Source organism: Pongo pygmaeus, chromosome 16 (assembly GCF_028885625.2).
Source record: "Pongo pygmaeus isolate AG05252 chromosome 16, NHGRI_mPonPyg2-v2.0_pri, whole genome shotgun sequence".
Taxonomy (NCBI): Eukaryota; Metazoa; Chordata; class Mammalia; order Primates; family Hominidae; genus Pongo; species Pongo pygmaeus.
The window spans coordinates 104,845,091-104,857,273 of NC_072389.2; the positions used below are offsets into that span (position 1 = coordinate 104,845,091).

Genomic DNA, 12,183 nt, shown 5'->3' on the forward strand with positions numbered 1-12,183 from the left:
AATCAACTTTATTGTAACATATGTAACTAAAATTTACTATTTTTTTTTTTGAGGCGGTCTTGCTCTGTCGCCCAGGCTGGAGTGCAGTGGCACGATCTCGGCTCACTGCAAGCTCCGCCTCCCAGGTTCACACCATTCTCCTGCCTCAGCCTCCCATATAGCTGGGACTACAGGCGCCCGCCACCACGCCCGGCTAATTTTTTGTATTTTTAGTAGAGACGGGGTTTCACCGTATTAGCCAGGATGGTTTCGATCTCCTGACCTCGTGATCCGCCTGCCTTGGCCTCCCAAAGTGTTGGGATTATAGGCGTGAGCCACCGCGCCTGGCCAAAATTTACTAATTTTAAGTGTGCAGCTTAAGGAACTAGAATGTATAGCTGTGTTACCACCACTCAAGTCAAGATGTGGAAGAGTTCTGTTTTACCAAGAAGGTTCCTGTTCCCCTTCTCAGTCAGTCTCCTTCCATCACCTAGCCTGTCATGTACAACAAGGGGGCCAAGGAATCTAGGGCAGAAGCACAAGGAGGGGTAAGTTGATCAATATGTATTGAGGATCCACAGCACGTAGGGCTTTGTAGGTCAGAGGATGTCCAGGGCTTTGGGTTTACTCTAAATGAAATGGGGAGGCATGGGAGGGTTTTGAGCAAAGGAGTGATCTGATTTAGGTTTTGAAAAGACTATGGAGAAACTACATATACACAAGGGGTGAACAAATAAAAAACTATACTATAGGTAATGAGAGCCAGGCTTCTCACTGCTGGAGAAAGAAGTTACAAATGAGAAATAAGGGAAGGAAGGCTAGAATGATCCTTGTGGATGGGAGCTGGAGGCATCAGTATGAACTTGTGTGTGGACAGCCAGCTAGATACATAGAGAAATAAATATAGGCATGCCTGTAGACATGGGTTACATGTGTGTGCATGTGCGTATGTGTGTGTATGTATGTGTGTTGCTATCTTAACAATAGTAAATCTTCTAATCCATGAACACAGGCTGTCTTTCCATCAATTTAGGTCTCTTTAAAAACGTATCTTAAGAATGTTTGGTCATTTTCAGGGTACAAGTCTTGAATTTCTTTTGTTAAATTTATTCCTAAGTAATTTTTTTATATCATTATGAATGGAACTTCTTTTTTTGTTTTTTGTTTTTTGAGATGGAGTCTTGCTCTGTCGCCCAGGCTGGAGTGCAGTGGCACCATCTCAGCTCACTGCAACCTCCGTCTCCTGGGTTCAGGTGATTCTCCTGCCTCAGCCTCCCTAGCAGCTGGGATTACAGGCACCTGCCACCATGCCCAGCTAATTTTTGGTGTTTTTTTTTTTTTTTGTATTTTTAGTGGAGACAAGGTTTCACCAGGTTGGCCAGTCTAGTCTCAAACTCCTGACTTCAAATGATCTGCCCGCCTCAGCCTCCCAAAGTGCTGGGATTACAGGCATGAGCCAGTACACCCAGCCATGAATGGAACTTCTAAATTAAAGTTCCATTTATACAAAAATAAAAACAGTAAATGAATATTAACTGAATTTTTGGATTGTTTATTGCTAACGGGTAGGGGAGTATTGATAGTTCCCAGCATGCTGTCGAGGTGTGGTTGCTAAGACTTTCACTCTTAATGAACTGGGACAAGATACAGCAGAAGCGGAGGCAGGTGAAAGGGTAAAATCCCACGGGCTCTTGAGAGGTTGGGAGGAAACAGTAACTAGAAGGACTGTAAAATCAAGTGACTTTTGCTAAGTGCCACTAACTCATTAAGAGAGAAAATGTCAGTCTCAGATCTGTTGCTCAGCGATTTACAGCCAATTGTGAGAGTCCCAGGGCCTACTCGCTGCCTTTCAAGAGCCCCTCACCCCCTGCAGGCAGAAGGCAGAGAGAACGGAAGAGCAGGCACAGCTTCTAATTGTAAGAGAGGCTGAGTTCTCATTCTAGGTAAGTCTCTAATGTCAAAGCCAGGGCTCTGATGCGAAAGGAGTGGGACTGTGAGACTTGGGATGGGGGTATTTGGGGACTGCAGGTAAGAACCAAGGATCTCCAGATTCCCCTGCAGAAGTGACCCACTCCCCCTTTCAGGAATATAGGCCCTGCCCCCCACCGCCAGCTTCTGCCCAAGACTACACAGAGGCCACAAATGTTAGGCAGGGGCCTTACAAGGCAGTGCTTTCCCTTCGTGGTCCACCAGCACCACTCTCCTGGCCACCAGATCTGTATCTAAGGTCGAACCTCAGCAAGCCCAGCTGGGAAGTACTGGGCCAGCTCAGGAAGGAGGGGAATTATACAGCAAAGGTGCTACAGGACCTGATTCATACATGCCAGCAGGGACTGGAGCGGAAAGCCTGGGAATGAGAGGATAGGTGGTCTGTAAGGTGCTGGGTCAAGGTGGGCTTGTGGGTCAAGGCTATATGGCTGGAGTATGGGAGAGTTGTCGGTGTGGGGGCACTGTCCTGCCACAAGGATTCACTCCCTGGCAAGGGCCTTGGGCAGCTGCTAGTGTGCTGCTGGGGTAGCCCTGGGAAGCCTGGGAAAGGGATAGTACACATTAAATGAATGAAGTAGAGATGCCAGGACAGACAATGCGGGAGGGAAGGAACAAATATCAGAGAAGTGGGCGTAAGACCAGAAAACCCACCAGGCTAGCTACGTTCCTTGGGAGGCCTGGAGGATCCTCCATCTATCAAAGTGATAAGGAAGCAGCTGGTGAGGGGCACCACCCCATTGAGAAGCTGAGTGGTACCTGTCCTCTGGAGGGGAGGGACTGACAGAAGAGACGCTGTTACAGAGCTGGCCTGTCTGGTGGGAATGAGAAAACGCAGCAGTGGCTCTCAAACTAGCATGCATTCAAATCAACTGGAAGCTTGTCAAAACACACAAGGTTTCATCCGCAGGTCTGGGCTGGGGCTAGAGAGTGTACATTTCTAAAAAGTTCCCAGGTGATGCCGCTGTTGCTCATCCAGGTACTAGACTTTGAGAGCCACTGGCTACAGGCCTAGCAGAGGGCGGACGGCGGCCCATAAGTCTCAGAAAAAAGGTGAGTATAATTACTGTAATGAGCTGCAAAGTTGGAACGGCCATGGGGGTGAGGAGTGAACTAAGGGTTCTACAGACTCAAGGATCTGAGGGATCTGTGACTCATAGAACATGGTGTTCCTAGGGGAAAGATAAATGGGCTGCCGGCAGAAACATCCCCAAGTGTATATATAATCAAAAACACTTCTAAGCAAGGTTACGATCCAGTTTTCTGACCCTGAGCCACCAGAACACACTGGCTGAAAGGACGACCCAACAACCTCTATGGCAAGGGAGAGCCTTGGTCCTTCCCCAGAGCGACTGCAGCCAGTTAGGATGTGAGCACTCGTTTCTTTTCAGGATGGTTGGTTCCTACTGTGGCATCCAAATCGATGCTGATACCCAGGGACCCATAGCACCACCATGGCCCCCGTGTTAGAGTAGGGATCTATGGGGGTCATGTCATCCACAGAGCCCTGGCCCAAGATACAGCGGGGTCAGAACAGCAGTCTAGGCTGCAGCGACACATCTGAGGATCATTGGCATGTTATTGTATTTAAAGCCATGAGATTGGATTGGAGCAGCAGCAGGTAGACAGAGAAGAGGTGAGTGGCTAAATGACTGGTGGGTGGCAATTAGGGGAGGAGCAGGCACTTGTGACAGTGTTGGGGGAAGAGAGCAACCTCCCCAAGCTCTCTGGCCTCCCCAGACCCCAGGTCTATGAGGAAAACAGCTGTGTCTTTCTCCTTTCTGTGTTCCCAGGGCCCAGCCCAGCTCCAGGCACATAGAAGGGACTCAAAAACTAGCTTTCGAGTTACCCTAGCATGAACACCACCAACAAACTCCACAGAAAATGTGCTTCTAAGGGCAGGGAGAGCAAATATGCTGTTCTTTGAAGGCAAATTATTCTTTTTTTAGTTCTTCAGTGGAAGTGAGAAGTCTTGTCCCTGTTGGGAAGATTAAACAGGGGATGTTTCTTTGTCACTTGGGGCCTTCCCAAGTTCATTTGTAAAGATTATGACATGACTTTCCAAATTAAGAGAGGGAAGTTGTGCAGCTTAAATTACTGCATATTTTTTTTATGTGGCAAATGCTATTTTTGTACCTTTTGAAAAGGCAGCCTATACCCCAACAAACACCTGCTGTGCTCCTATGAAACAGTGACAAATGATCTGCCCACCCAAAATAGCCAGAAGAGCTGTCACAGAGTAGGGACACCGTGGGCTCTGAGCAAGAGTGGCTGGATTCAGATTTTGGAGTGAGATGGAGCATGAAGACGCTGTGTCCTGAGGCCTTTACATTCTCATCTTACTTATTCCTTGCAGCAATCCTATGAGGGAGGGGTTATCCTTACTTTACAGATGACGAATCTGAGTCTGGGAGGCTCAAGGTCTAGCTCGTCCCTGTCCTCCTGCTCCCTAGACCCAGCTGGTCTCAGACCCTGCCGAGCTGCCATCATCTGCATCTGTGCCCTGACTCTTCAGCCTCTCTCCCTGGCCTTCTGGAGACAGACCTCTGACCGGTGGCCTCCATGTGATTCTGGGCTCCAGGACTTCTCCCATGAAGATGACCAACACTTGCTGAGTGCGGTGTGCTAAATCTTGTGCAACACGTCTCACACAGCACAACGGGGAGTGTCGCAAAGTGGGTAGGGTAAGGGTTCAAATCCTGGTTCTGCCACTTCTTACTTGCATGGGCTTGGGCAAGCTGACCACTCTGCGGCTCAGCCTCCACATCATTCACCTCGAGCTGATGGTACCCGCTGCACAGGCTGCTGTGCTGATTGTGAGTTCACCCACATGAAGAGCTCAGAACAGTGCCCGGCGCGGCAAGACTATACAAGGACTAACTCTGATGGTGGGAGCCAGGAGGTTTCCTTGTGGTCCTGGGCTGGCAGCATCTTCCTCACCTGGGAATGAATTAATGCTTAGCCCATTCCAGGCTATTGACTGTGAAACTCTGTGTGTGGGGCCCAGGGATCTGCATTTTAACAAGCTCTCCAGTGAGGCCAATGGACATGAAAGCTTAGTCCTTCTAACACCTCTATAAGAAGGTCTATTTTGTTCTCATTATTACTATTACATGGATAAGGAGATGGGCTCAGAGGGGTTGTCATGCCTAAGCTTATGCTGGTACTAAGTGCCAGGATGCAAAGTGGGTCAGTCCACTCTACACCACTGTGGCTGGCCCAGCCCTTCCCGCCAGCCTGACGCACTTCCCTTTCCCACTGGCTTCATTTCCTGCCTGGCCATGCCTGTTGGGGGCAAGCGTGCCTCTCAATCCGCAAACTTAGGGAGGCAGGGAATAACCACAGGGTGATGAAAACTCAATCCCCATCCATTCAAGGGGTTAGAGATCTGACCCCCTTCCCTAGATTGCACCAGAACTGCTGAGGACTTACACAGTGCTAAGGCACCAGGGCTGGGGGCCCACCTGGTCCTCATGCCACCTATCAGTGCTGGCATCCACTAGCCTTCCAAGAGAGCCCTAGAACTTCATCCCTACAGGCAGAGGCTGGGACAGTGGACCACTTTGGACAGTTAAGTGGCTTGTTCACTGCACAAACATATCCGAATGGGGTGATCAGTGGGACTGAAATCCCACCTGTGCTGTCCTTGCTTAGCTATGGAAGTGGGTGCAGAGCAGCCTTCACCCTGAGGCAGGGCATCTCTTCCTTAGCACCAAGGAACCATCCACGGACTAGGTCATGCACCCAGTGGGCTCATCCATCTTCCCAGAAAGGGTGCCTTTTCCTAATTTGCACAAAGGAACCTTAGAGACGGATGTGGCCCTGCTGGCGTGGCCCCATGCTGGTGGAGTGGCTCCCACAGGTCTGCGGTCCTCTGCCACTTCCAGGTGGTGCTCAGGCCCCTGGCCTCACTCAGGCTTGGGGAGATGGGGTACAGGGGGAGGGCATGGAGGAAGGCTATCCTGGGCCATGCCGTGGCCCTCCCTCTCAGGCCCACAACTTCCCCAAGGCTGCCTCTGGGAAGTAGGGCACAAGGGGCCCGTGGGATCGGTGCTTGGATCCCACAATATAACTGGGGTTTTGCTATCTCCTGTAGCTCTGCCCAGGAAGGGGTGCAAGGCTCCCTTCACTACGACCCAGGGCTGTGCTTCCATTCCACTTCATCACCCCTCTTTCAATATTTTCTTGCTTCTGCAGAAACCCAACGCTACTCAGCCTTCCTTCAGGATTTTCTCCCCAACTTTTTTCCAGCTAGAAGTCCTCCTCGAGTTCCTAAAATCTTGGATTTTGGAGACCAGTCAGGCCTTTTCTTTTCGTCTGGGGCACAGGCCTCCCTTCAGGCAGTGAGCAGAAGGAATGAGCTGGGGTAGGAGGAGAGGGAAGGGCAGATCTATTAATCGCCCCACCCCAGAATAATTGCACATGCCTGGGAGCCCCGTGGAGCGCAGGCCACACTGTGCCAGGTCCTCCGAGTAGGGAAAGACTCGCTATTCCCGCTTCCCCAGCCCACAGCAGGGGCTGATGAAAAAGGCTGCAGCCCCCGGCGCGCGCAGCCTCCTGCTTCTTGCACTTTGGTAAAATTCTGGCTGCGGGCCCGCGCTGCTTCCGATCCACGGCGCCGCTCAAACGAAGGCTCAGGGGGTCCCTCGCCAGAGGCGGCCCCAGAGCCGCCCTCTGGTCTCCATCCCGGAGCAGCGCCCTTCCACCCTCCTTGGGCGGCGCTGCCCCAGCGGCCCGGTGTTTTCACCCCCGACCGCGAGCTTCCTACCGTTCATCTATCCACCGCAGGAAGGGGGCGCACATGTCACTCTCTTCTCTCCAATCCGGCTACACCCCGGAGTTCCGTTTTCACTGGAAACGACACCACCTGGGGTTGATGGTCCCTAAGGTGTTCTGCCTGCGAAAGAGGGCTGTGGTTAAAAAGATAAAAATACACTAGTGCCTTACAGGGTCCTGAGCAATTTGTTTTGTATTAGGTCAATTCTAGAAAAAAAAATGCACAGGTCATTTTTCTCAAAGTAAAAACTGTTTTACTGAATCCCATGATCTATCTATCTAGATATATCACCTGTGTAATCTAAGCTGGAAGACTATATATATATTCTATTGAACAGAAGAATGTCAATAAGAAGTGGAGATTGCAGGACTTTTATTTTTGCCATTAAGCTATTAATAGAAATGCATAGTTGTTAATATGTCAGCAACGTGGCTTTCAAATTTTTATTACAAAAAATAATAAAGTATACACTGGTCCTTATCATAAATTCCACATAGTAAATTGATTCTGGCAGAATGGTTTTATCGATTTTTGCAGAACTCTGGTGTTCCTAGTGAATTTATGGTTACAGTTGACAAATGAATGCAGCACCATGAATATTGATTGATATTTTTGTTTACCTTAGCAAGAAAGACAAAGGTGAAATAACTGAGAAACTTCATTTATTCTTCATCATGATGTAACTTCTTTTTAAATTTTTTTTGTATTTTTAAATTTTGTTAAGACAGGATCTCACTCTGTCACCCAGGCTGGAGTGCAATGGCTCAATCACGGCTCACCAAAGCCTCGACCTCCTGGGCTCAAGGAATCCTCTCACTTCAGCCTCCCGAGTAGCTGGGATTACAGGTGCATCCCACTATGCCCAGTTAATTTTTGTATTTTTTGTAGAGAGGGGGTTTTGCCATGTTGTCCAGGCTGGTCTCGAACTCCTGAGCTCAAGTGCTCTGCATGCCTTGGCCTCCCAAAGTCTTGGTATTTCGAGTGTAAGCCACCACATCCAGCCATGAAGCAACTTCTTTCCTGATCTGGATACAAGTTTCGAGACACCGGACAAACATTTCCTCAAGTTTTTGTGCTATTCACAATTCAATAGCTACAGACACAACATACCACTAAATTTAATCTGCACTATTAACATACTCTCCACTGCTTTTAAAGGCTAGACAATCAACAAAACATCAAATCCACAAAAACAAGTCATTGGCTGATTTCTGTGTTGTAAATACTCAAGCTACCAACACGATGTCAGTGAATGTGGAGTAGGGTAGTACACATTAAATGGCATTTCTATAGTGCAGGCACACTGCTTATTCATAACTTCAAGAACAGATCATAGGAAAATGCAGCGAAATACTGAGAAAGTGATATGTTTTGAATATGTGTTTGCTCTTTTTGTATAATTAGTTGTAAGCTTCTATAATTAATTTTTAATAATGGCTGTGTTTAACAAGTGGTCCACAAAATTCTAGAAATTTAACAGTTGGCACTCACAGACCTGTGGGAGCCAACCGCAGTGCACCACTGCCAGGCTCCCGTGACTTCTGGCTTCCACAGCGGGAGGCACTGGCAAGAGAAGGGAGGCTTGGAGGAAGGAAGAACTGGGTTTTCCTCCTCCTGCTCCCTCCTAGGATCCATTCTGCTCTTTTCCAGTGCTCTGGGCTTCTCCAGGCTCAGCCAACACCCTAGGGCGCTAACAGCTTCTTGGCTTCTTGCTCTTGCTGGTCCCTGGTGCTTCCTCATCCCATCCACCCCCATCTCATCAATCATTCCCTTCCCTTTGAGTTTGCCTCTGCCTCCTGGCCAGACCCTGCCTGCTCAAGTCTGCTCTTGTAGTCACAACTCTAATACTTCTAGTCACTTCACCCCTCCGAGCTTCAGTGTTGTGAGGATTCAGTATGAAGCAGCAGGATATTATCCTGAAAGAGTAGCTGGGGGTACTTCCCCCCTCCCACCTCCTGGCCCTGCTAGTTCCTGATCCCCTATAACTCTTTCCCTACCTGGGCAGCTGTATGCTGGAGCAGTCAGTTCCTCAGGGACAGGATTTACAGCAGAAATGGGGGAAAGGTTTTGAGTTTCAAAGTCCAAGACCCTGAAGGGCACCGGGCAAAGAAAGACTAATGAGTCACTGCAAAGTGTCCTGCTGGGACTCACTGGTCCCTGAGAAGGCTCTCCCACCCTGCAGGACTGTCCCCTGCCCAGCCAGGGGATGTGGGAAAGCAGAACCCCTGTTAGCGTGGGGAGTCAAAGAGCTGAGAACAAACAGCTGCAGCGGAGTCCAGGCAACTGTGAGAGCTGCCCCCCTGCACCCCAATGTCCCAGAGGGGCCCAGGACTGGCAGGGTCTCCACACAGGTTTGGGCGATGACACCACAGCAGCTCTGTTGTTTGACAAGCAAAGGCCAGGTGCCAGTGTGCACCTGGGGGAATGGGAGGATGGACAATGATAGGGTGATGGGGGTCCAAATCCCCCTGTCCCACACCAAGGCGAATAAACCCAAGCACTGAATAAACCCACTCTCCACCCCCACTTAGTTTTAGCAGAAAAAGACAGGGAATTATTCATTGAAAGATATTAATTTCTACCACCTACAGAATGGGATCTCCAACACAGGGTCTCTAGAAAAACAAAGGCCCACTTTCTGCCTTGCTTGTGATTGGAGGCTCATGCCTGTGACAAGGAGAGCACTAGAAGCTTTGTCAGAGGCCCTGGACCAGTTTGCTGAGTAGTCCACCTTTCCATGCCATCTGTAAAATACACTAACTGCTGGCCCTGCCATGAGGAGCCCTCTGGCCAGTGGATGACCGTCCAGGTCTCACCCTGGGCACTTGTGTTGCCACAAGTTCCAGGGCACCCCGACCAAGGGTCAGCTGGTTTGTCCCTGTGAGCCTTAATGACACTTACACTGAGAACTGTCATTCATAAATAACTGCCATGAAAACTAATGAAATGCAAGTGTACAAAAAAGAGCTGTGTTTTCCATGGCAATTAAACTGAATACTTTCTTAGGGAAATGTTGGAAAGAAACAGCTGTCACATTAGGGATGTGTGTGTGAGATTTGCAAAAGTTCGGGGAGATGTTAGATGTCTAGAAAGTTCTGTACTTGGAGCACTTTATGGTCTCTAAGTTTTCACTCCAAATGAAAGAAATTCGTTTTGGAAAATGTAATGTACTATGAGGATAGTTTGTATAAGAAGGGCAACTGGGACTCCAGTCAACCGACATCAAGAGAAGTATTTTGCACATTAAAATATTGGCAAACGGATATACATTTATGTTTTAAGTTAAAAAGATTATTCAGGCTGGGCACGTAGCTCACGCCTGTAATCCCAGGACCGGGAGGCCGAGGTGGGCGGATCACCTGAGGTCGGGAGTTCGAGACCAGCCTGACCAACACGGACAAACCTCGTCTCTACCAAAAATACAAAAAAAAAAAAAAAAAAAAAATTAACCGGGCGTGGTGGCGCCGGCCTGTAATCCCGGTTACTCGGGAGGCTGAGGCAGGAGAATCGTTTGAACCCGGGAGGCGGAGGTTGCGGTGAGCTGAGATCGCACCATTGCACTCCAGCCTGGGCAACAAGAGGGAAACTCTGTCTCAAAAAAAAAAAAAAAGATTAATGCACATGTATGTGCAATGTATACACATATATACATACATATATGTGTGTGTGTATATATATACATATATATATATATATATAAAAGAGATGGGGTCTCACTCTCTTGCCCAGGCTGGAAGGCAGTGGCACAATCAGGCTCACTGCAGCCTTGAACTCCTGGGTTCAAGTGATCCTCCCGCCTCAGCCTCCCAAGCAGTGCGTGTGACACCACTACGCCAGGCTATATATATATACTTTTTTTTTTTTTTTGGTAGAGACAGGATCTCTCTATGTTGCTCAGGCTGGTCTCGAACTCCTGGGCTCAAGAGATCCTCCCACCTCGGCTTCCCAAAGTGCTGGGATTATAGGCGTGAGCCACCGCGCCCGGCCCATATAATTTTTTTAAAAATAGAAAACCCACCAATCTCCAGGGCCTCGGGTAAGAAGTCTCTCGTAAATGGCCAGCACCACAGCAACTCAATAGGCTTCTATTTCCATCCACGAACGCCAGGACACTCGTATGCTGCGGGCACGCGTGACGGGGCAGCAGCAGGACGCCCTCTCCGGCGCCCCTTCGCTGAGCCCGGCCTGGCTAGCCCGCCACCCCGCCAGCTGTTACCCGACTGCCCGCGCCGACCACCTGCGGCCGCCAAGGTGCGGCAGGGGGCGCTGTGCGGCCGCAGAGGCCTCGCCGGGCCGCGCTCTGATTGGCTGGAGGCCGCGGCCCTCGCCCAGTCCGCCCGCCCAGTCCGCCCGCCCCGTCAGCTAAGTGCCTGGCTCTCCCGCTCGCGTCCCAGTCTGCGGGCCTCCGGGGCAGCGGCGAGGCCGGAGCGTCGCGGCGGAGGGGACAAGACCGGGACAAGACCAGGGCAGGAGGGAGCCGGCCAGCCGCGAGAGCCCCGCACGCCCGGCAAGATGCTGTCCTGGCGGCTGCAGACGGGCCCCGAGAAGGCCGAGCTGCAGGAGCTCAACGCCCGGCTCTATGACTACGTGTGTCGGGTGCGGGAGCTGGAGCGCGAAAACCTGCTCCTGGAGGAGGAGCTGCGCGGCCGGCGCGGGCGAGAGGGCCTGTGGGCCGAGGGGCAAGCCCGCTGCGCCGAGGAGGCGCGCAGCTTGCGGCAGCAGCTGGACGAGCTGAGCTGGGCCACTGCGCTGGCGGAGGGCGAGCGGGACGCTCTGCGGCGCGAGCTGCGGGAGCTACAGCGCCTGGATGCGGAGGAGCGCGCCGCCCGCGGCCGCCTGGATGCCGAGTTGGGTGCGCAGCAGCGCGAGCTGCAGGAGGCGCTGGGCGCGCGGGCCGCCCTCGAGGCGCTGCTGAGCCGGCTGCAGGCCGAGCGCCGAGGCCTCGACGCGGCCCACGAACGCGACGTGCGGGAGCTGCGCGCGCGCGCCGCCAGCCTTACCATGCACTTCCGCGGCCGCGCCACCGGCCCCGCCGCGCCCCCGCCACGCCTGCGGGAGGTGCACGACAGCTACGCACTGCTGGTGGCCGAGTCGTGGCGGGAGACGGTGCAGCTGTACGAGGACGAGGTGCGCGAGCTGGAGGAGGCGCTGCGGCGCGGCCAGGAGAGCAGACTCCAGGCGGAGGAAGAGACGCGGCTGTGCGCGCAGGAGGCAGAGGCGCTGCGGCGCGAGGCGCTCGGGTTGGAGCAGCTGCGCGCGCGGCTGGAGGACGAGCTGCTGCGGATGCGCGAGGAGTACGAGCTACAGGCAGAGGAGCGGCAGGTCCGTGCGCGGGGACGGCGCGCTGACCCCATACCCCCTGCCGTCGCCCCGGCACCCTGCCCTTGACTGGGTGGGGCAGCGGTCCCTTCACCAGGGGCGCGGCGTCGCGGACCGGTAGA

At 51.9% G+C, this 12,183-nt stretch overlaps 2 protein-coding genes across 3 annotated transcripts in view; one reads left to right on the forward strand and one right to left on the reverse strand.

Moving 5' to 3' along the window:
• PGPEP1L (pyroglutamyl-peptidase I like) overlaps nucleotides 1–10,910 on the reverse strand; it is a 136,298-nt gene extending 125,388 nt beyond the window's left edge. Inside the window, exons 1-2 of the mRNA XM_054450733.1 lie at nucleotides 10,761–10,910; nucleotides 6,734–6,862 (exon numbers count right to left, since the gene is read on the reverse strand). The gene's annotated coding sequence lies outside the window, so the exon portion shown is untranslated. The remainder of the gene's footprint in view (nucleotides 1–6,733; nucleotides 6,863–10,760) is intronic.
• Nucleotides 10,911–11,116: 206 nt separating this feature from the next.
• Nucleotides 11,117–12,183, forward strand: part of SYNM (synemin) — a 30,577-nt gene continuing 29,510 nt past the window's right edge. Inside the window, exon 1 of one of the 2 annotated variants that reach the window (XM_054450731.2) lies at nucleotides 11,117–12,064. In XM_054450731.2, coding sequence (XP_054306706.1) covers nucleotides 11,255–12,064 — 810 coding nt within the window. In that variant the 5' untranslated portion in view covers nucleotides 11,117–11,254. The remainder of the gene's footprint in view (nucleotides 12,065–12,183) is intronic. The other variant, XM_054450732.2, reaches the window with a different exon arrangement.